The sequence below is a fragment of the Leuciscus leuciscus genome (genome assembly GCF_965113295.1).
Source record: "Leuciscus leuciscus genome assembly, chromosome: 15".
Lineage (NCBI taxonomy): Eukaryota > Metazoa > Chordata > Actinopteri > Cypriniformes > Leuciscidae > Leuciscus > Leuciscus leuciscus.
The window spans coordinates 4,604,470-4,628,184 of record NC_138739.1 but is presented as its reverse complement, the minus strand read 5'-3'; the positions used below and the strand labels follow the sequence as shown (position 1 = coordinate 4,628,184).

The 23,715-nt window shown below is 37.9% G+C and overlaps 2 protein-coding genes across 4 annotated transcripts in view; one reads left to right on the top strand and one right to left on the bottom strand.

Annotated features, from left to right (window-relative positions):
* Nucleotides 1-23,715, bottom strand: part of LOC309476083 (uncharacterized protein) — a 98,876-nt gene that overhangs the window by 4,891 nt on the left and 70,270 nt on the right. The window lies entirely within an intron of this gene.
* On the top strand, nt 12,119-23,416 carry tbxa2r (thromboxane A2 receptor). 3 transcript variants are annotated; one of them, XM_082139932.1, is made up of 4 exons: nt 12,119-12,275; nt 17,297-18,156; nt 22,903-23,275; nt 23,306-23,416. In XM_082139932.1, the coding sequence occupies exons 2-3, from the start codon at nt 17,341-17,343 to the stop codon at nt 23,230-23,232; spliced, it is 1,146 nt and encodes a 381-aa protein (XP_081996058.1). In that variant the 5' UTR covers nt 12,119-12,275; nt 17,297-17,340; the 3' UTR covers nt 23,233-23,275; nt 23,306-23,416. The 3 variants fall into 3 exon arrangements, with proteins under 3 accessions (XP_081996058.1, XP_081996059.1, XP_081996057.1); XM_082139933.1 differs by lacking the exon at nt 23,306-23,416 and adding an exon at nt 20,411-20,547 and having other exon boundaries at nt 22,903-23,184; XM_082139931.1 differs by having other exon boundaries at nt 22,903-23,416.

Here is a 23,715-nt window from a genome sequence, read left to right as displayed (position 1 = left end):
CCAGACATCATCTTTGGGAGATGAACAAGATAGAATGCATTTTGCTCAGAATAATTGCTTAGAAATTGTTCAATGCACTTGTATTCGGAACTAATCAAGGCTGAATTCTTTCAAATGCATTTGATACAACAATGCTTTGATATTAAGCCTAGTTTGGAAAACAACATTTATACTTCAATGTGAGTCGAAATTATCACTAGAATTTTTGCTAATTGTGCACCAGTTTATTCAATTATCACTCATTCCCTCTTTTTCAGTTTTTAATTAAATAAAAAAAAAATTCACAGATGTAAATGTACTTTTTCTGATTTATTAATACAAATATTTTAGAAATTTGACTGTATCAAAGTCGGTCTTAATCTTGAACATCATATCCACATTGTCCCTGCTAGGAGTTATGACATAAAAAGTCGAAATTGAGAGATAAAAAGTCAATATAATATATTTTTGACAAAATTTCAACTTTTCATCTTATGATTTAGTATATCATAATTTTGACTTTTATGTCATAATTATGATTCTTATGTGGTGGAAATTGGCTAATGGGCTTCCATCACCTCCATTACAGATGTTTCACAACGTTTCTGGAGCGAATAGTTATCTACTTATGATCATATTTACTGAATTCAGCTTATAGTCAACCTCAGTAACAGAAAGCGGGAGGTTTGAGTTTTCTGTTATGCTAATCCAATTCTTATGCGACCTTAACCGAGCCCTTTTTGGGGAAGCAAATGAATTCTTTCTGAAAATTCGCTTGAATACACTTACGGTTTATCTCGGCGTGAGGAGAGTGGCTGCTCTCCGAGTTTATTATGCAAATGAGACAATTTGACAGATTGCACGCAACCCTTCATAATCACTGTTCACGGACGACTGGCTGCGGCACGAGCCGTTTCGCATACGGAGCTTCTGGGCTCTTTTAACTACATATGTTCCCAAAAACACTTTCAGAGCGTTATCCAAACATGATGGGTCAACTGCTTTTATTGGTCCTGGAACAACTATCATTAAACCAACCATCACCTTTATTGTGGGTGTTTGTTATGGGCTACTGATGGCCTACTATTTCAAACGTATTATCTTTCATAACTTACAAATGATTTCAAACCTATACCTGTCATCTTGTGTGCCAATGGTAATACCCAGCTAATGAAAACGTAAGAACGTTAGCTAACGTTGTTTAAATGAACGTTTGCATATTATATTTAAATAAAAACGTTCAGAGAACATTCAGAAATAACGTGTACATCATTCAAATGTCTCAAAAGCGTCGCGGTTTAAGCTCTACTTTTTCTCAGGTAAAATCTAGTTTATATCATATGCTTCTGTCTAACCTTGATTTGTTATTCGAAGATATTTAGTGTTATAAGCTAATTGTGTGTTCATTTTGCTCTTTGCAGGTTTTAGAGTTAGAAACAAAGCTAAACAGTTAATGTGCGTTTTATAATTGCTCGTTATGGTGATTAAGTCTGTTTTGTGCCCTCAGTTATATTGTTGTGTTGTGTTGTGTTGTGTTGTGTTGTGTTGTGCTTCATTGTGTGCTATGATGCTAAAGTGAAAAAGTAAGATTAGTGTTTTTTTTAAGTCATTTACGTGTCAAATGTTTTCATTTTACTCACGGCGATGAATAAACCATTTCTTCTCTCTCTCTCTCTCTCTCTCTCTCTCTCTCTCTCTGATCTAGGGATTTGATCATTTTGGTTTTATTCACTAGCTTGACACTGTGCTGCCCTCTTGTGACAGACACTGGAAGTGATTCGATTTTTGGAAATGATTTATTGAAAAACGAAGCCCAAATTATTTCAGGTCCATATAGGGACATGTTGGACACTGAAGATGCTCTTTATAATAAATATGAAATATGATTAGTTTCCAGTCCAACTGTTTTTAATATTTCACAAGTTTTACAGAAGCGAATGTGGATTAAGAGGATCGAGTATATGGTGGCATTATGTGATATAATTGCATGACAACTGACAGATAATATTGATTTATTCTCATTATTATATAATTATATTCCGCCTTATCACCTATCCTGGGTGTTTCTCTGCTTTCGCCCCGAGGCATGCTGGGATAGACTCCTCCTGCACTCCACCCTACAGAAGCTGAAGCTGAAGCCAATGTAGAAGATGAATGGATGGATATTGTCCATCACATGTGAATCATTAGATAAGAACCAGTCAAAAACTACCTCATAACTTAAGTTGGCAAGGTTCTTGAACAAACGTTCTTCTAGTAACAATAACGTTCGTAATGAGTTAGTTATTTTTTATACTTAGTTCATATAACGTTTTAAGTTGGTTTAAGTTGGAAACATTTGAGTTGATTTAATGTTCTTTTTTTTACGTTGCTTGTTTCAGAACGTTCAGACAGAGAACATTCCAAAGTAACGTTCTATAATGTTTACAAACGGAATGTTCTCTTAACGTCCGCATAACAAACAAAAACGTTTTGAACGGTCAGAGAACATTAGCAAAACGTTCTCTGCTAGGGCAGCCGCTATACCATAGAATTTACATGATATTTCCAAGAATAGCATGATTATGTTCACATAGGCTATGGTATTTTCGCAGTAGGGCTACTTAGAGAATATGGTAGGCCTTCTACCATGGTATATTTCCAAAAAGTTAAATGTATCGTAATACCATGGTTTTGCGGTAACAGGAGGATTCTAAAGAAAGGGGAAACAAACAGTTTGCAGATTGAGCTTCCTGCTAAACATGATAAGAAGTTCCTCAATGCCGTGTTTTGGAGAGCTCAGACCTTCACACACATCAGCACAGTGATTTCAACGTCCATGTGTTGTTGGAAGCATTTCCTCCAGCAGTTCGGGGGTCAGATCACCAGAAGCCTTATTTGGTAGATCATATTCCGTCTAGTCGGAGTTTATAGCTAGAGGCTCTGCACTGATTGATGGATAAATCACTTAAACACGTCTGGGAATGTTTGTGCAATAGTTACTGATCATTAGTGCCAGTTTCGTGGTAATACGAATGTTTTTCTTTGTCCTTGTTCGTATGGAGAAATATTTTGATCTACATCTAGGTTTACAGCGCGCAAGCATTTGGATTTAAACGTGAGCGCGGATGGATACGACCGACGCATGCGCAGTACGACTTGCAATCAAATCGTATGCGAGACAGAACGGAACGCGGAATTGCGATGTATATTCTGGTCTTAACATCGTTCGAGCGATATGTAAACAGTCCAACCGCATTTTGTGTGTTTTTAAGAGAGGGTTTATTTGAAATTGATGATGATGATAATAAAACAGACCGGCATTTACAAATAACTTCTCGAATTATGGCGTCCCTGTGAGCGGTTGTACAGAAAATTGATGAATATTTCATATAATGCGTATAATAATAGGCTACCTACAATACTAATACCCCTTTATAACACTTTTAATGGTGAAAATGTGTAAGTTTGACATCATAAATATATTCAACAAATTATAGCCTAAATGTAACGTTTAAATATGGAAACATGTAGGCCTATATTTGTTTTATTGCTGAATATTAATATAGACCTTTTCATGTAGACTCTAATATGAGCTCATAAAACTGCATGTACAGGCATGTAGCCTCGGCCTACTGGCAGGGGCGGGTCTACGTGGTGGCCAGGGGGGGCACCGGCCCCCCCTGAAATTCGATTGGCCACCCCAGGTGCCCCCCCTATAAGATGTCTTGTGATTGGTTCATTTTACGACCAATCAGTTTTATAGACTCTACTGAAGTTTACTTCAAAGAAGTGCAGCACCAGATAAACAACGGTCGTCGCAGACTTGGACTTTTACTTTATCAATCAAGAGTGGGAAGTCAAGACACCAAACAAAGAGCTTCCAGTCACCACCGAAACATAAGTTTTAGTTCCAGCTGTTTTAGTTGAGGTCTGCCTTTTTCGACTGTTTTCCTCTCTTTCTGCTACTGTTTTTACAGTGCTGCCAACTCTCACGCATTCACCGTGGGACACGCAATTTTCATACTCTCTCACGCCACACATCCATTTTCTCACGCACAGAAAAATCGCGAAGCAAAGAGGACACGGAGACCGACAGCCTACACAGAGCAGGTTACTTATGATATACAAAAATCTCAGCTCTCAGATTCTGTCAATTTTATTACGAAATTCAAACAATAAATACCGTTTTGGCGCTTGTAAATGTGACGTGACAGATAGTAATAGCTAATAGTAAAAAAAACATGAATGAACACTGAAAGATACAGTACAACTTACCGAAATATATATTCCTCATACATAATATCGATCAATCAGTGTTTTTCATCAGCGTGAAGAGGTCAATAACATAGCAGAACAATTGTCACATTTACCTCAGGAAAGCCATTTAATGAACATAATATAGGCTATAGCACATAGTTGGCAAGAAAAAAAAATTGCTATAGAGAGTATTACATATTTATTATATTTTTACTTATATCATTAAATAAAGTTGTTATTATAATAATAAAAAAACGCATTATATTTAATTTGAGTTATTTTTAACCTTAAATAATAGCCTACTACCAGCTGATAGGGCAGTATGTTTACAGCATTAGGTGAGTTGTTTTTTTCTTGAGGAAAAATAACGCCTATCTTGTGTAGCCTACCTAATATTTATCCAAATGAGTCAATATTAAATCAAATCACAATAACTGAATTGAATTGAAATAATAAAAAAGCGTAGCTTACCAGAAATTGTACCATGTAAACATTGTAACATGTTGTCACTAAACCTAATAAAATTCAGTTTAGTTACTAAAATGTTAGTGACAATGTTAGTAAAATGTTTTTTTATAACCTGAAATTTAATCTGAAAGAAATGTTGAATGAAACACTATGATGTTTTGACCAAACCATTTGAATTATTACAGTGGGGGGAATTTTTTATTTATTTTTTTACTATTATTTGAAAGAGATTGTGAATAAAACTACTGTATATTGTAATGGCCAAACTACTTATTAAAAGAAAATAATTGACATCGTTTCTGCTTCTGGGATTTTAAAATTGCTCATTATAAAAAAAAAAAAAAGTATTTTATAAACTTGTTAATTTTATGAAAACACACAAAAAAATAAACACTGGCTCTCAAATTTAACTTAATGGATATATACAGGGATGACAAAAAACTAAATCAAAATGTGCTTTATTACTACATTTGTTTACAAGTAACTTTATTCAAGTTAAAAAAAAATAATAAAATCAATAGGATTTACTTAATATACTGTAGAATTTAGCTCTTTTTTTTTTTTGGGTCACTGGCGGCCACCCCGTTTGGAGGCAGTGCCCCAGCATGGCCCCCCCACTGAAAATGCTCTAGACACGCCCCTGCCTACTGGCCATCGGGACTACCGGGAGATTCCCGGTGGGCCGCGGTCTGTGTGGGCCGGTGCGTGATGTATTTTGTTTTTAAATAATTATTAATCGTCAATATATTCGTAAGTATATTGTTGTATAGTCCAATTCTGGGCTTATGTGTCTCTCTCATTGGCCGCAAAACGTGTGATGAGCACATGTGACATGTTCACTGAGCATTGGCCAATCAGAATCAAGTTATAGACTTGAAAAGCGGCCGCTTTACAACTGCAGCGAATAGCCTACTGATGTGATGATGTGCAACGATAGTCAACAAAATCTCTAAACGTAAAGGAGGGGCTGATAAGTAAAAAAATAAAAATAAAAAAAAACGACAAGCACTTGAAGCAGAGGCCACCAAATGTGTGAAAATAAATGAATTATTTGCTGGAAGGCCGGCAAAAAACTTCAGTGAAGTTGTCAAGCAGGGCGGGCCTGACTGCTGAGGTGAGACGGACATTTAGGCTAATACACGTATTGCATTGTTTTGTTTCAAAGTAAAGAAATTGCAGCTGTAATAGGCCACCACTCACTGATCTATAAATGACATTTATATACATAAGATCAGTGCTGCCACTGTATAATCTCACTGCTATTAAAAATAACTCGATTAGTTTTCGTGCCTATGAAATAGATAAATTCACACACAATTGTCAAAATAACTTTCTTGGTGAGAATAAGTGATCAATCGAGAAAAAAATCCCTTAAAGTGACAGGCAGCGCCGCAGCAGCCTTATACCTGCCGCCTAAACGATTACCGAATTTTACTAGAATTGTAATGAGACGCGTTTGTAAACCAAAATCAATTTTTGATTTTGTTCCGCCAAAATAAAAGCTCGATGCAGTTTCCATCAAAATAAAAGATCATGTGCTTATCACTTTCAAGTAGGCCTATAGAAATTAGTACAAAACTAATTATGAAAGTTTCCTTTATTTCTCAGTGCATTTGTTTTACAACATATGGCTATTACTACCATGGGATTAATATTATAACTAACATTAGAGTAATGTAGACAGATTAACTAAAAGAGGATCGAGTTTTTCTTTGTTCAATCTGCACACTGAACATGGGTTGGAGCTTTTAATTTTGAACTCTCAAAGTGCACCAGATTGATGAATTTAACATTAAAATGCACAAAATTTTCTTACGGGGGGGGGCATGCCCCCGAACCCCCCGAACCCCCCGAACCCCCCTAGAGGACTCGAGGTCCACCCACCACAGTTTTACTAAAAAAAACCTGTGAGAAATGCTTGTTTTAGGTTTCATCACTCTGGAGTATATGATCATGTAGTGGGCCGGTATGGGCCAAAATGCCAGGGCTGATTTTTTGTCCCAGTCCAGCCCTGTGCATGTATAATAAAAGTTTCTGATGAATTATAACACTAAGACAGTGTATAAAAACGTTCTGTGAGTTTCCCAGATATCCATCATGTTGATTTGGATGTTGTTATTGTGATACGTCTGACTCTGGAATCGAGCCGTGTAGGAGTTCAAATAAAGGGCGCCTGTAACTCTGGGTTAAATGATGAGAGAGCGTCTCTTAAAGGCACCTGATGCTTAACGCTGCTCTCTCCTGGAGCCGTGTGTGTGTGTGTGTGTGTGTGTGTGTGTGTGTGTGGGTGACCTTGATCTGTACCCGTGTGCCAGGGTGCCGGTGTGGGCATCAGGTGTTGGCATCTGCGCTGCAGGTGCCCGTGCCCAATTAAAGGGGCGGCTTGACAAGCTGCCCGGTGGGCATGGCAGCAGGCCTTTAATTTAATTACATGGAAATGCAGTGATTCAGGGTGAAATGAAGCAGAACGTGTCTGTTTGTTAGCCACAGATGACTGCCAGTTGACTGACAGAGCACTAGGATTCAGGTGTGCTGGCTGATGCTGTTTTCTGGGGCTTATTAACACGGGTTCACTGCGCTGGAGGACTTGCCTGATAAAGAAAGAAATGGCTGAATTTAAGTCACCTTATTTATACAGTACAGATCGTTTCAAAGCAGCTTTACAGAGATAACAGGAGAATAATGCAACAAAGTTTGTTTCCAGAAGAAAATATTGTCACAGTCCAGCTTAAGTAAGTTCAGTGATGGGTCATTTTTGTTGTAAAAAAGTTATTAATTTAGTTCATAGCTATATATAGCCGCTGAAAACCGTGATGTCATCGTCCAGCAGTTCAGTTCTCATATAATGGATGTAAATGAATTTACTTGTGAAGACTTAAGGCCCGTTCACTCCAAGGATGATGTATTTCAGCATTTTAGCAAATCGAGTGCCGTCATCCAGAAGTCAGTGGCCTGAAATAAGGTCAGTGGTGAACACACGCTCAAGATGTTCTCTCGGTGTATTCTAAAACATAAAACACATTAGTAATATCCCCTACTAGCTCTTTACTTCTGCCGCTTGAATTTATGCTTCGAAATTCATTAAAAAAGATGATCATGTTGGACAAAAGGTGTAAGAATCATTAAACTTTTGTTGATCAGCTTATTTTCAGCAATAAACCAAAAGCCGATGGAAAAATGCTATTGGGTTTTTGTTTGGGAACCAGTGTGATGCGAACTTACAGGTTCACTGTAGCACTTTACAGCAATCCATATATAAATTCTATATGTAAAATAATTGGTAACACTTTACTATAAGGTTGATTAGTTAACATTAGTTAGTGTATTAACTAACATGACCATGAGCAATACATTTGTTACTGTATTTGTTGTTGTTAGTTAATAAAAAATACAGCTGTTAATTGTTAGTTCATGTTAGTTCACAGTGCATTAACTAATGTTAACAAGATTTTAATAACGTATTAGTAAATGTTGAAATTAACATTAACAAATATTCATAAATGCGGTATAAGTGCAGTTCATTATTAGTTCATGCTAATGCAGTTAACTAATCTTAACTAAAGAACCTTATTGTAAAGTTTTACCAAATAATTTTGCCGTTGAGTATCCCTTCATGGTCTCCTTTGGGGTACCAAATTTAAAGTCACCATGAAATCAAAATGTGTCATTTTCTTATGGAATATTGCAGTGTTTATTATAAATGATTAATCAGTGAGCATCATTATTGTTTTAAATTCATGTTCCTGGTAATCTTGAATCAGAATAAGTTGCAGCATCTCTTCTCTTCTCTGATGACGAGGGCGGGGCTATAACCTGTCACTCACACGAGATCCACCAATAGCAAACCACAACCATCCAATCAATTCCCCACAGACAAAATCAAGCCCCGCCCACATTTTAGTATGGTGGTGGTTGAGGAGAGATCCCCTGATATGATTGTAAAGCGCTTTGGGTGTACAGTAGTACATATGAAAGCGCTATATAAATGCCTCATTCATTCATTCATTCATTCATTCATTCATTCATTTGTTCTTGAATCAGAAGCGTTTCACAATAGGGAAGAAAAGACTAGCGCAACTTCCGTTTGATGGCGACTTTAAAGCTGCTCTAAGCGATGTTGGGTGACGTCACTTCTTGTTGACGTTCAAAGTATTGTCAAACAAAACGGAGGCTAGCTCGACCCTCGCTCCTCCTCATCCCGTCCCGTCCCCTCCCCCTCCCTTCCGTGCTTCCTGAAACAGGCTTTTCCGATGTAAATTCGAGACTTTGCACATTCCTTCTCCTTTTCCCTCTTCTTTGCTATTTGTTCATTGGAACGTCGTCTCTTTGGTCGTGTGTCGGCCATATGCCCATGTCAAAATTCAAGAGAATATAATTCTGACGTTAGTCGTTGTTGTCTAGGACATCTCTCCTCTAGCTAACTTCCCTCTTCATGCTTCTCTCTCCTCCACACCCCACCCCCCCCTCATGTGCTCACGCACTAACCCCCCACCCCTAAATCATTCTTGTTGGTTATTGGCTGGAACACTGTTTGTTATGTTTCGTGGTCCAGGCTGGGCCAGTTTGTTTTTGTTGTTTGTGGAAAACAGAGACCGCGTTTTGTTGCAGTGTGTTCAGGGGACAGGCAGCTAGCGGATAGTGAGGAGATGTTTGCTGTATGTGACAAAAAATGTTTCAGCCTAAAAAACGCGTGACATCGCTTAGAGCACCTTTAATGAATTACTAGTTCTACACTCCTAAAACCAGATTTCATTTGCATTATTTTAAGTTTTCTTTGTGAGCATGTTTGTAAACAGCCAGTGAAATCACCAACATCGCTAGTTTAATGTCGCTAGTCCAAAAATAAGAAGCTGTTTGGAAGCAGCATATGTAACTTGGAGGAAAATCAAAGAAGTGTATGACGCAAGCGAACAATAATCCTGGGATATCATACCGCCCTTCCCTGGAGACACTCAAATTCCATTTGCAGTTCACAATCACCCCTCTGAGAGATAGTTCAGATGAGTTATAAAACTGCTCTTAACTTGGCCCAGAGTCAGCGTCTGCAAATAACCATTGACGTGCCATAAAGTAAATCAGGTCATAAGTTCAGCTGTGTGTGTTTGGGTTATAGAGTCTCATTCGCTCATATGGTTTGTGTTATTCATGAGGGGGGGTGATCGGCTAAACCTGTCAGGCCTCGTGAAGACATCTGAATTCAGTGATGGCGAGAAGAGCGTTAATAATCAAACTTATGTCTTTACGTAAGAGTCCGAAACTATGCAGAGAATGTTTTTCTTGCTAATTGCGTAGGCTTGCAAAACGGCAGATGTTTAGCACTGATTGAAAATGTTTATTGTTGCATGATGTCAAATGACCCAGCTAACAGAAATATGTTATGAAAACAGTCATTCTGAATGTTCTCTGTCTCTTGGTTATTTGAACTTTACGGTAACATTCCATTTTATTCCTCAAACATTATTGGAACTTTACTTTCAAATCTTCTCTGAACATTCTAAAACAAGCAGTAACATTTAAAAAATGTTCCATGAACAATGTATAGAGAATGTTTTTTTTTTTGTGCTAACGGTTTTAGAACATTATTAAACACCAGATAACAAAAGTTCTGTTAACGTTACCGAAAGAACATTTGTCAGAGCGTTAGCTAAAGTTCTGAGAACGTTCCCTGTTTTGCTGGGAATCAACGATGTGTCATTACTTAAAAAACACTGATTGTTCCATAGATGAATAAAAATAGATACAAATAAAAAAAGCAGCTAATTGCGCCGTAACACATGTTGATTTCTCAATGTTGATGGATGCATTTAGCATGCTATGCTACTCTACTTCCATGGCTCATTGGAAACAGACATTGTGTCCTCTGAAGGTCCAGCAGAACTTATCAGCTCTGGCTATGGTTATAAATCCTGAGGTGGCTTTTAGCTTCACCCCTCAGAACTATCTGATCTAGCACTAATACTTTGCAGATGAACAGACCCTTTGAAGACGAGGTAAGTCGCCTACCAGAGTAACAAAAGTTGTAGAAGTTTGTAGACTTGAAAGATCTATGGGAGTTTGATTGATTATGACCAATCATAATCCTCCATCCGCCGAATCCGCCATTTTTGTCCGACAAAGCAGTCAGGAGAGTTAGTAGATTAAGAGTGTACTGATGTCTTTCCGCAGCTAAAACAACATTCCTTCTTATGTTCATTCATGTGTATTTGATGCTATAAATTAACTAGAAGGAAGAGATCGGTTCACAAGCAACTTTAACTGAGACTCTACAGCGATCTGTCACACATTAAAGAGCCAAAGAGGGGTATTTATTATTTAAATTTCTTTTAAAAATTACCGAATTTTAAAGTTGAGACTTTGTTACATATCTAAAGTAACCTCGTCTGTCAGTGTCCTCTCTGCTCCGCGATGTATTTTTCACTGCGTGAGAACATGGTGTGGTGTGAGAGAGGCGTGGCTTGTCGGACATAGCAACAGTAAAAGGGGGCGGGTCTTTGCGAACGTTCAATTGCGACTTTTTATATCACAATTCGGACTTTTTTTCTCACAAATTTGTGTTTACATCTCACAATTCTGACTTTTTATCTCAGAATTGCGAGTTACAAAGTCAGAATTGCGAGATACTCGCTATTGCGCGAAATTAACTTGCAATTATGACTTTTTTTCCTCAGAATTGTGTTTATATCTCGCAATTATGACTTTATTACACGCAATTGGGAGATATATAGTCAGAATTAAACTTGCAATTCAGCTACATTTTCCTCAGAATTGGACTTTATATCTCGCAATTCTGAGAAATAAGATCATGTGAGGAAAAAAAGTCACAATATCTTCCATAAATATTTTGCTAAGCACAGGGTGAGATTTTGGCTAGTTTTTTTTAGACAACATTATAAGGTTTATGTTGTTGACCAACTAGTTTATTACAGTGCTTGGCTTGCGTGTTTTCTCGTTAATGCTTATTAAGATATTTCCTGATCTGTCTCAATCACAAGAACACTTCAGTAATTACTGTATCAGGTGCTTTAAAAAGCTCTTCCAACGTAGTGCATTATTGAAACATATGCGAAAGCATTTTCCTACAATCAATATCCATTCATGCAAAATTAAAGTCATCTGAGCTGCAATTACAGCTTATATAGCCTCACCAAACAAACAAACAAACAGACAGACGATTTAGAAGCCATTAATTCAACCCATCATATTTTCGATCAATCTAAATTGTGTTGGTATTGAAAGCTAGGCTATATCTATGGAAGCCATTTATGCATTAGCCTATAAGAAAAGGGGGGGAAAAAGTTTCTGGTAGCCTATATCGATTTTAGTTGTAGAAGTTGCTGGCGAAGGTCCAAATACTCTTTCAGGATAATTCCGGCTCTTCCGGGAGTAACGCTTAGTGGCGCTAAAGCGCGAGGAAGGAGGAACAGGATGGTGTGTTTCAACATCTTCATCATCATCATCATCATCACAGTCGTGCGTGTATTTGAGCCGAAGAGCGGGGGAGTGTGAGTGTGTTTCAGGATGATGGAGGTGATGGAGGCAGAGCTCGAGGATCTCTGGAGACTGAAGGAATTTGCGCCAGACTTTCTCAGGTAAACGTCACGTTTTGAATTCATTAATATGTGTCTCGCTGTCGATTTTAATGAACGAGTTGAACGGCGCGCGAAGGACTTATATGTTTATTTGGATGTTTTACTCGGTGTGGATAGGCTACTTGTTGAAAAGAATCTAGGCTGTTTTTGTAAACTTGTCAACCACAACAACGTGAATGCCAAAATTGAATCGCATGTAAGTGGGAGCCTACAAACTTTAACGGTTAGTCGGCAGGTGCAAAACTTAACCCCTTACGAAGATTAACCATGATTTTATTATAGTAAAAGTGTAACCACGTTTTTGGCGGATTGATTGCCATTTCTACAACCACAGTTTACTACAATGGTTAAACTATGGTAAATGTAGCAAAACCAAATATGTTTAAATACAGTAACCATCGTTTTTCTGTTTGTTTTATTTGTAGTAATAAATAATTGTAATTGTAGTAATTTTCGTAAGGGAACTAAAAGTAACGTTATATAGGGGAGAGCGGGGCACAACCTAACGCTTTTTGACTTTCTCAGTTTGTGTAAATCTACTTATGGTTCAGAGTATTTATTTTTTTCCCACATGTCTAGTACAATTATGTGGTTTTGTTTTATTAATACAGTATATACTTTTTTCTTGACATACCCTGAAAGAATGGAAGTGAAATGTGACAACATGCCCCATAGGTGGGGTACATTGTAACATGTGTGGGGCACATTGTAACATAACATATGACAGCTTAAAATGTTATCTGATCTAATAAAAAATATACACAAAACAAACTAAAATATTTTCTAAATAAAATACAATTAAAAAACTTTTTCATATAAAATAATGGCAATTTTTAATAATTAAATAAAACACATTTTTGAGTTTTGACTACGAACACATGAAAACACAGCTATCTCTGTGGCATCAAAGCATCTCAACTGTTAAATAACATCTTGGAGATTAAAATAATATCAGATTTGTCTTATTTTAAATAAACACAAAAAATAGAGATGAAAAATTAACTTAAGAAATTTACTTTTGCTATGGTTTAATAAATGTCTATGGATATCTTCCCAAAAAAATAATAATTTTGGCGGAATTTTTTTTTATATATAGTGTTGATATGGCAACTAGTAAATACACAAAGTTTCGTCATCCAAGCATGTGCGGAAGTATTTAAAACAAGCGTGTTACAACTAGCCCCGCGTTAGGTTGTGCCCCACGCTCCCCTATAATGTGAATTATTAATGTGATTATTTTAATCTTGAGTTTTAACTAGGCTACTATTGTGCCTGGGTGAGAAAATTAACACACAAAAAAACTTTTTTATCTATCTTTTATCTAACATTTGATGCATGTCATAATATTCGGTTTCTAGTAGTTCCTTGTCTAGTTCTTCAGAAAACTATCTGGTGCGTTACAGATCCCAGAAACCATATCACTTATTTAAAGAAACTTTCCAAAGAATCATGTACATATTAAAGTCCCCCTGTAGTCAATAATCATCAGAACTCATCTTTGATCATCAAAATTACATATTTAGCCTAAATGTTTTTTTTCCTTGAAAAAAATTCTTCATGCCTTAAAATAGCTTGAATGTAACTGGATACCCTTGTCTCATTTAGAATATGCAGTTCTATGAAATGAGCAAATGAGCCCCGCCTCCACTCACTCACTCAGCTCAGAGATCCACTGGTTGACGATCACACGTTGATCTGATTGGTTACAAGGTAGTTTGTGACGTCAGAAACACCAGCGATTTCAAAGCGTGTGTTTGAGACTGTCTTTGGTTCACTGCAGTTTTAAGGAGGAAATACTCAGCAATGCTGTCGACTTATGAATTTACTCATGGTTTGTCTTAAAGCATATTAAAAACAGCACATAGACACATAAACAACATTAAAAACTTGTAGTTTTTATGACTTTAAAACTTCTTAAAACAAGTGTTGTTGCAATAACCTTTAATCTCTAGCGTGTATATGATAATGAATCATATAATGGTGTGATTATACAACACAACAACATAATCATATTTGATAAATAATGTCCCTCTTTTGCTGATGTTTCACCCATTTCAGCTTCACACTGAAATCCTTAAAGATGTGAATGCATACGCATGGAAACGAATCCCAGATTTCCCAGCCCACTCTCTGGCGCTGACATTCGCTAAGCTTATTTCTGGGCCTCATTTTATCGAATTCGATTACAAGCTCGTCGAGGAAAGGTCTCTGTTTGGCTAATGGAGTTTGTTTTGGAATTACGCTGCTAAGAGAGAGACATAAACAACACCATCACCAGCCTCAGGTTTCTGTCTACTGTATCCTCATTAGCAGCGATTACAGGAACCCACGAGTGGAGACGGCATCCTCAGTCCCCGAATGTATTCCCATGTTTAGCCTTTTGACTGATGATAAATAATGGCTGAGGTAACGGCACTTACGGTATCGATCTGAAGGGTTTTGTGGATGAAGCCACTCATGTTTAATGGCCAAAGTGGAGAGGAGCTACTCCACATTCCTAAGGGAAACACCGGAGACGGATTTATGTGTCGTTAAATAAGGGTGTGGCTCATTCTATAGACATTCATGAGATCCTGGTGTTTTTATGTAGATCCACAAAACTTCTACAAGCTTTAGGGCTGAATATAAGTTCAGGTCTTCATTATTGGGAGGGTTTGTTTTTAGCATGAATTAACATTAACATTAAAGTGAGTTCAAATGGTTAAGGGATATTATAAAAAAAAAAGAATAATCTTAATCATGTTAAAATCACTGTAACTCGTGGCCTCATTTGATAATGATACTCACTTAAAAATAACCCAACGAGTAACCCAACTATGGGGTGATTATATAGGGTTAAAAGTAGCTCAACAGTTGAGTTACATTGACATTATTTTAATGAATAAAATACACTTTGTTTTCAAATACAGATGTTTATAAAACGATAAATATGTTTCAACAAATATATTTTTAAATATAATTTTAAATAACCCAACATAGTGACCCAATATGTGTAACCCAATGGTTGGGTTAAAAACAAATAACCCAACATTTTTTACTGTGTACTAATAAGAGTCTATATGGTTCAGTAAATAGATGCATTTATTAATATTAATGATCAGAATAAAGAATTATTCCACACAGTAATATAGTTCATGTTGGCTATTTATGCTTGTCAAGCAACATAGCAACTTGGCTCATTAATATGTAAATGCTCATTAATATATAATATATAACACATATATAATGTGTGGTTGAACGCATCTTATCCGGTCAGAAGTTAGAATCCAATATATGCATTTATATTAAATATATAAATAATGAGTGGCTGCGTATAAAAATCACTGTTAACCCTAAATGTCTGAATGCTTTCATAAACCAGTGGCAAAAGCTATATAATATATGAATAAATAATTACATTATTTAATAGGTAAGGTTCATTATATAGAATGTTTTTATAATAATAACTGGGAAAAGTTAGAGGAAAAGTTAATAATATGGGAAAGTTTGTGAACCAAATGTGGTGAAAGTTTTAAAGCATGAATTAGCATGTTGCTAGCGTGGTTTAACTAGTTTCTAGCATTTTGCTAGCATGGTTTGGCATGTTGTTAACATGTTGCTAGCATGATAGACCACATTGTTAAGATAAGCATGTTGCTATTATGATTTAATATGTTTTAACAGGTTGCTTACCAGCATGATCTAACACATTGTTAGCATGATTAGCATGTTGGCTAGCATGAAGCAAATCATGTTGCTAGCATGATGCAAATAATTTTGCTAGCATGATTTAACACGTTACCATGTTTTAGGTTAATTATAGTACTTCATGGACTTCATTGTTTATTGTGATTAATCTTATTAATAATACATTTCGAAAATAATTTCGAAACTTCCCCTTTACTTCAGCAAATGTTATGTTTGGGTTTGTTTACTGTTGTTATGATCTTACATATTTGAAAGGAACCGTCACAATAAAATACATTTATTTGTAGATTGGACTCGTCAGATGTTTGACGTTTGTTGACGTCCATTTCGTCCATCATGGTCCATGTTTGAGGTTCTGTGTGCGGTTGAACGGCTGCTTGGAATCAACTGTCCTGTACTATTGCACAAGTCATTGGGAAAACAACACGCAGAGATGTGACTAGTTTTTCCCGTTTGCTAGCAAAACAATGTTCCAAAACACCATGTGGTGTACATTAGTACACACTCCTGGCAAATACAGTGCTTAGCCATGTTTACTAAAGGGTAAGTTCAACAAAAAAGAAAGTTCTGTCATCGTTTACTCGCCCCCATGTTGTTACAAACCCATAAGACTTTCATTCATCATAAAGATTTCTGTCCATCCACAAGTCTGTTCACCCAAAACTTGCATAAAGTGATCGTAAACGAATAGATTTAATTTAAGGAAGGTTAATTTTGGTTAATTTAGTTATTCACAAATAAACTTGATTAACGAACACACATAGAGCTCTCAAATTTGGTAGTGGAAGCTCAACACGCAAGACGCAATGAGTTTTGAATAAAATTTGGACATACTACATTTGCCGTTGTCACTGTCATGTGACCTATGGCGTCAATTTATCTATCGGTAAGCCCCGCCCCCCTTAGTTACTGTTGCAAACTCGGACAAACAAATGGAGTTGCTAACTGTCATTCAATGTAAAAAACCTTGTCCCAAGATGATTTTGATAAATTTTGGACACAGAAGGATGTGTGCTAATGCTAACACTTTAATGCTAACACTTGTCGAGGAGCATTAAAGTTGGACTTGCATATGCCATGGAGGGATATATAAAAGATTTTAAAATAAATATGGTGGGTAACAAGATTAATTTGGAAGCGAGTGTTTACAGATTTAAAGATTTAATTCACACGAGTGACGCGAAAAACAAGAAACATCCTGCGAGTAATCCGATGCGAGTAATTCGCTTTGCTTTTGGTGTGCACACACCATTATGGGTTTGGTCCGACATGAGGGTGAGTAATTTTCAATTTTGAATGAACTAACCCTTTAAGCGATGTCTTTTTGTCCACAGGATGAAATAAACCCCCTGGAGAAGAGAACTCATCAGCCGCCACCATGGTTTCATCGTTGCTCTCTGTCGACGAAACGGTCGCGCAAAGCAACGCGACTCCACTTTGCTTCTCTATCAACAACCTTACTTTCAAACCCAACCACACCATCGCCTCCGCGTACTTCTCGGCGGTCTTCAGCGGACTCGGATTGAGCTCCAACCTCTTCGCCCTGGTGGTCCTGGCCAAGACTTTCCAGCACACCAAGAGCCGCTCGCGTTCCTCGTTCCTGCTCTTCCTCGGCGGCCTGGTGTTCACCGACTTCATGGGACTGTTGGTCACCGGGTCCATCGTGGTGTCCTACCACATTACGCACTTTAACTGGCGCCAACTGGACCCTCACTGCCACTTTTGCAACTTCATGGGCATGTCAATGGTCTTCTACGGGCTTTGCCCGCTTCTTCTCGGCGCCGCTATGGCTATGGAGCGTTTCATCGGCATCAACCGACCCTTCGCACGCTCCACCGCCATGACCAACTCGAGAGCGTGCTCAACTGTGGCCATTGTGTGGGTCACGGCCGGTTGCATTAGCCTGTTGCCGTTGACGGGGTTGGGAAACTACCACCTCCAGGTGCCTGGCTCCTGGTGCTTCCTCAACATCAGCTCCAAACCTCTAGACATGACCTTCAGCTTGATCTTCTCGCTCGTCGGCCTGCTGTCGCTGGCTGTGTCGTTCCTGCTCAACACGGTGAGCGTGATCACCCTCCTGAAGGTGTGTTGCGGACAGGACAGCAGGCAACGGAGACGAGACTACGAAGTGGAGATGATGGTGCAGCTCATCTTGATCATGGCCATCGCCTCCATCTGCTGGTGCCCTTTACTGGTGAGTTCCTCTATACTAAGACCGAATTGACCAGCTGTTCCCGAAATCTACTCTTAAAGATAGGTTCCAAAAGTTTTTTTTCCACAGCGATGCCATTTTTGGTTCCCCAAAGTTCTTAAAAGAACCATTTTTTTCGTAGTGTGAAGAACATTTATAAAATCTTAAGAACCTTTTTTCCCTCACTCTTAAAAATAAATGTTCTTTATTGGCATCTGTGATTCCATTTAGAACATTTAAGTTCCATCATGGAACCTTTCCATTACACTTTAGTGGGAAAAGGTTCATTTGAATAACCATTTTTGGTTCCCCGAAGAACCTTTCAGTAAACATTTCTTTATAAAACGGTTATTTTTTCTTAGGGCGAAGAACATTTAAAAAATCTAAAGAACCTTTTTAAAACTTTTTGCACATTTTGTGCACTGAAAATGTTCCAAAGTTCTTTGTGAAACCATCCATGCTCCAAGTATGATACCTAGGTTATTAAGCGAGCAAGAAGGAATCTCGTAGAGGAATATTATGGCTTCAGTGCAAGTACAAGTTGAAGCATTTGATAAAGCATTTGACATAATGTTGATTACCTAATGAACTTCCACTTTCCCTCCCCTGGAAGTGAATGGGGCCAATCCAAACACATCAAAATATTCACTGTTTCAATAGTATAGTTACAAGATATAAACATGCCAACATGATTTTAGCGTGTAAAAAAAATCCAATCATGTCCAATTTTACAACTTTGTTGCAATGACAATGCAATGCCATAAACTCTAAAATGACTTCAAAAATAAGGATTTAAGCAGCTTTACAGCTCACATAAAACAATTATGAACAGAAGAGATACAGTTATGAACTTTAATTTCTGCTTTCTAAATCCTCTTAAAATTGGCATTATTGGCAATCAATATGCCACAAATGCTGTTGAGCATTTGAGCTCAACTTTTTCTGCAACTTCTTCCGTGCTGCTCAGTTGATCCCGGTAGTTTGACGTTGGTGCATCACTCTTGAATGCATAAAAATTTGAATTATTTCCAATTCCAAAAATATGGAATTGGAAGTATTTACCATCAATAGCTTTAAATGACTCGTCCACCATCTTGAATGTATTTTTCATTTAACTCAGCGCAATGCATTCTGGGATAAGTGTGTCCTTTACGGTAATGCTTCTGCATTACTGTTTGGCCCAAGAAAAGTATCTTAGGAACATAATTATACTGCCTACCCTTCACAAAAGCCGTATAATAGCGTTTACTATGTTTGGAACGGCCTCAAGTTGCTAAAAAAGGCAAAAAGTTTCCTTGATCGTCAATCTGATTTCAGCCGCACAGACTTTAGTTCCATGCTGTTCTTATCTGACTTCAAACGATCTGTTTTCTCGACATGCTGTTCTGTAAATCCAACCCGTTTTAGATCCAGATGTCGGTGGCATCTGGTACTTACTTTCTCTGTGACATTATGAGAACTGCTTCTCGTAATCGTCCGAATCCATTTCAATCGTCCCGCTTATTGTTAAGTATTTGTTTGTTTATCTAAATGTCGAGCAGAAACACTGCTGTGCATTACTGAGGCCGTACAGTAGGAAAACAATAAGACTAAAACAATAAAAAAATGTAAAAGCCGAAAATAAAACCCACTCAACTAAAAGCTTGTTTAAATAACAGTGTCTTGAGTTGCCTTTTTAAAAGTCAGATGCTTTACTTGTCAAATAACGCATTCAGAGGTTCTTCGCACTGGAAACTCTTCCATGTTTTGCGAGTTGAGGAACATTTAGGAGTTGTGTGAGAACAGCTGATAAGACTAATGGGGGGGAAAGCCATTTCCTGTTGAGGAGAAGAACAGGAAGTCCTCACCAACAAACACACACTCATTTTATTTTGAACAAAACAAATTCACCGTTAGCCAATCGTGTGCTAAATTAACTCTCAGTAGAGTGTAAGTAGACTGTTGAGTTAGGGTTAGTTGACATGCACTTGCAAAGTGTCTGTTGGGGAGCATCACAATAAAGTGATAGCAGATATTGAAGGATTAGTTCACTTCAGGATTAAAATTTTCTGATAATTTATAATTTTTTCTGATGATTTGGAGTAAGAAGTGGCCTATAGTTAAATAGACGCCGCTGGAACTCACCGTTCCCAAATGGAACTTTGGGAATAAACATAGTGTGATGATGTCATGATGATGTCATGATGATGTGAGCTGAACGGAACACGCTCTCCGGGAAGTGACCTGTGACGCCTCTAACCTTGTTTCTCCCGGACAGATGTACATTTTGAAGACCGCCGTCGTGTCGCCCGTAGCCGTCGACCCCTATAGCGTTCTGTTCTACCTCCGCTTGGCCACCTGCAATCAGATATGCGACCCCTGGATTTACATCCTGTGTCAGGAGTCTAGACTGAGGCGAGTAAAGCAGCCCATGCCGTCACTGGGTTATTCAGATCGTGATCCGGATTCACACTCGCTCCTTACGCATCAGATCGTGATCCGGATTCACACTCGCTCCTCACGCATCAGATTGCTTTGAAGTGTGTGTGGCGCTGTGCTGTTCATCTGGGAATCACCGCTGGTTCCCTGAACGCCATCATCCACGCTAATCAGAGTTTCTGCCTAAATAGCTTAGTTATGAGTAGAACTTCATACTTTATGCATATATATATATAAATATATATATATGTATGTGTGTGGGTGTGTGAACGTTTTTGTAATGTTTATATTTATTAAATAAATATATATTAAATATGTAATATAAATGTATGCCTTGATTATATATATAAATATAAGCAGTAATTATAGAAGCTATTTGGCAGAAATTACTCACCATAGTAAATGTCTTTCTGTCATGTCCCATCAAATGCACTGTGTGTGTGTGTGTGTGTGTGTGTGTGTGTGTGTGTGTGTGTGTGTGTGTGTGTGTGTGTGTGTGTGTGTGTGGGTGTGTTTGTGTGTGTGTGTGTGTGTGGGTGTGTTTGTGTGTGTGTGTGTGTGTGTGTTTGTTTGTGAGTGAGTGTGTGTGTGTGTGTGTGTGTGTGTGTGTGTGTGTGTGTGTGTGTGTGTGTGTGTGTTTGTGTGGGTGTGTTGTGTGTGTGTGTGTGTGTGTGTGTGTGTGTGTGTGTGTGTGTGTGTGTGTGTGTGTGTGTGTGTGTGTGTGTGTGTGTGTGTGTGTGTGAGTTGAGTGTGTGTGTGTGTGTGTGTGTGTGTGTGTGTGTGTGTGTGTGTGTGTGTGTGTGTGTGTGTGTGTGTGTGTGTGTGTGTGTGTGTGTGTGTGTGTGTGTGTGTGTGTGTGTGTGTGTGTGTGTGTGTGTGTGTGTGAGTTGAGTGTGTGTGTGTGTGTGTGTGTGTGTGTGTGTCCATGTGTGTTTTGTCGAGTGAACAAAGGTCAGTGATCTCGAACGGCTAAGCTCACTCCATGCCCGCTGTATTCGCTGCATCATCGCTAACTGTTCATGTTCCTCAAACACGTTTGGTATTTTGCTGGAATTTGGAGAAATCTCCATAAAGGTCGTGTGAGAGCAGCTGGTCTCATCCTGCACAAAAGCTTTAGTGTCCGGATGATAAACCCCAGCTGGCCTCACACACACACTCCTCCAGTGTTTGTTTGTTTCGCTTCAGTTTTTCACAGTAACATGATTAATCGTAACACTCACATCAAATGAAGTTGTATTTATTATTTTTCATGACCCTTAAGCAAATTCCCCCACACATTCTACCTTTGATATTTATTTGAACTCCATTTATTTTAAGGGTGACATATGTCCTGGATATTTTCCTGACAGATTTCTGAGATAAATTAAAAGCAGGACCGATTATATTTAGTAATCGGCATGAAGCCAGTAATTATGTTCCAGTAAACTGTTTATTCTGGTTATTCTCATTGCTCACTTTCATAAACATTTCGATATGACAAAGCCTGCAGAGTTTGCGTCATAAAGACTGTGTTTATTTGATTAAAACCATCATCCTTCCCTCGCACTTTTACAACACATCCTTCCCTCGCGGGTCAAAATGATCCGAAGCCCTAAAATTAGACTCTTTTATTTTTTTAGAAAGCTTATTTTATTAAATTTTAATAAGATTTTTTCTATTTTTTTTCTATTTTTTTTTATTTAGATTTATTTTTATTTATTTACCTTTAAATTACCAGATTTGATCAATAAATAATAAATAAATAGTAATTTAAGCACATTCCTCACATTCTTTCAACTTAAATTCAAAATAACTTATGCATAACCCTTTTAATTCAGCTCAAAATATCTTACATTGTGTTTTTGCCGAACTCTTGTGGAAAAACAATAATAAAACATGATATTTCATGACTCTAGATGGCCTTATAGCTCTATATGGAGCGAATGAGCTGTTCCGCTGGGTCCTAAAGTCAGTTCTCTTCAGTATGCATTCAGATAGCTACACACATAGACATTATTAAATAAAAAAATGTGGTAAAGTTTGTTAGAATTCTGAGCATTTTTAGGTTTTTCTATGTGTAATGAAGCATTCCTCGCATTCCAGTCATTCCTAAGGGGGTCAAATTGACCCGCGAGGGAAGGATTTGCTACTTTTTAAAATTAAAACCACAAAACTCCTTGAATCCAATCAATTTTTTTAATGTATTTGTGGTTCAAGTGCGGCAAAAATCCTCTAGTCTTGAACCCCTCTGATGAACACTCATCGTCACGAAGTTGCCCCGCGAGGGAAGGATGAGTGCCTCTGACCTGACTGGAGTGTGTGTTTCTCACTGCTTGTGTTTGGCTCGGACAGGTGTTTATTGCGCAGACCGTGCTGTCGGGCGGCGAGCTCAAGGTGGGCCGGCTGCTTCTCTGGCTTCGGTTTGCGACGTGGAACCAGATCCTGGATCCCTGGGTCTACATCCTCTTCCGACGTGCCGTTCTGAAGCGGATCGCGCCCAACATGGACTGGTCCCGCGGGTCCATCATGAGCCTGTCCACGTCCATACGCAGGCTCACGCGCGCCTCGCTGGGGGGAACAGGGGAGCGATCGGAGAACATCCGGACAAATCCTGACAAAACCGGACGAGAGGAGACGCCTTTACCTGTGCAGAACATGCCTGCCTCGTCTTGCTCTCTTTAGCCATCTTCATCTGCTTCTGTGATGATGATGATGATGATGATGATGATGATGATGATGATGATGATGATGATGAACCGTCTCATGGGAAGATCTAATATACACCAGTCAAAGGTTTTGGATCGGTACATTTTTAAAGAGTCTCTTCTGCTCACCAAGGCTGCTTTTGTTTTATTAAAAATACAAAAATGCACAGTAATATTGTTAAATATTATGACAATTTAAAATAAATGTTCATATATTTTAATATGTAATTTATTTTCTGTGATCAAAGCTGAATTTTCAGCATCATTACTTTTTTTCAGGATTCTTTGATGAATAGAAAGTTCAGAAGAACAGCATTTATCTGAAATAGAATCTTTTGTAACATTATAAATGTCTTTACTGTCACTTTTGATCAATTTAATTCATCCATGATGAATAAAAGTATTGATTTATTTTATTTATTTCCCCCAAAAAATGAAATACAAATTCTTACTGACCCCA

Bases quoted from the DNA above. Each gene is read 5' to 3' on its own strand.
- tbxa2r (XM_082139932.1), top strand. From the start codon at position 17,341: ATGGTTTCATCGTTGCTCTCTGTCGACGAAACGGTCGCGCAAAGCAAC. The intron at 18,157-22,902 runs GTGAGTTCCTCT...TGGCTCGGACAG, and splicing joins TCTGCTGGTGCCCTTTACTG to GTGTTTATTGCGCAGACCGT.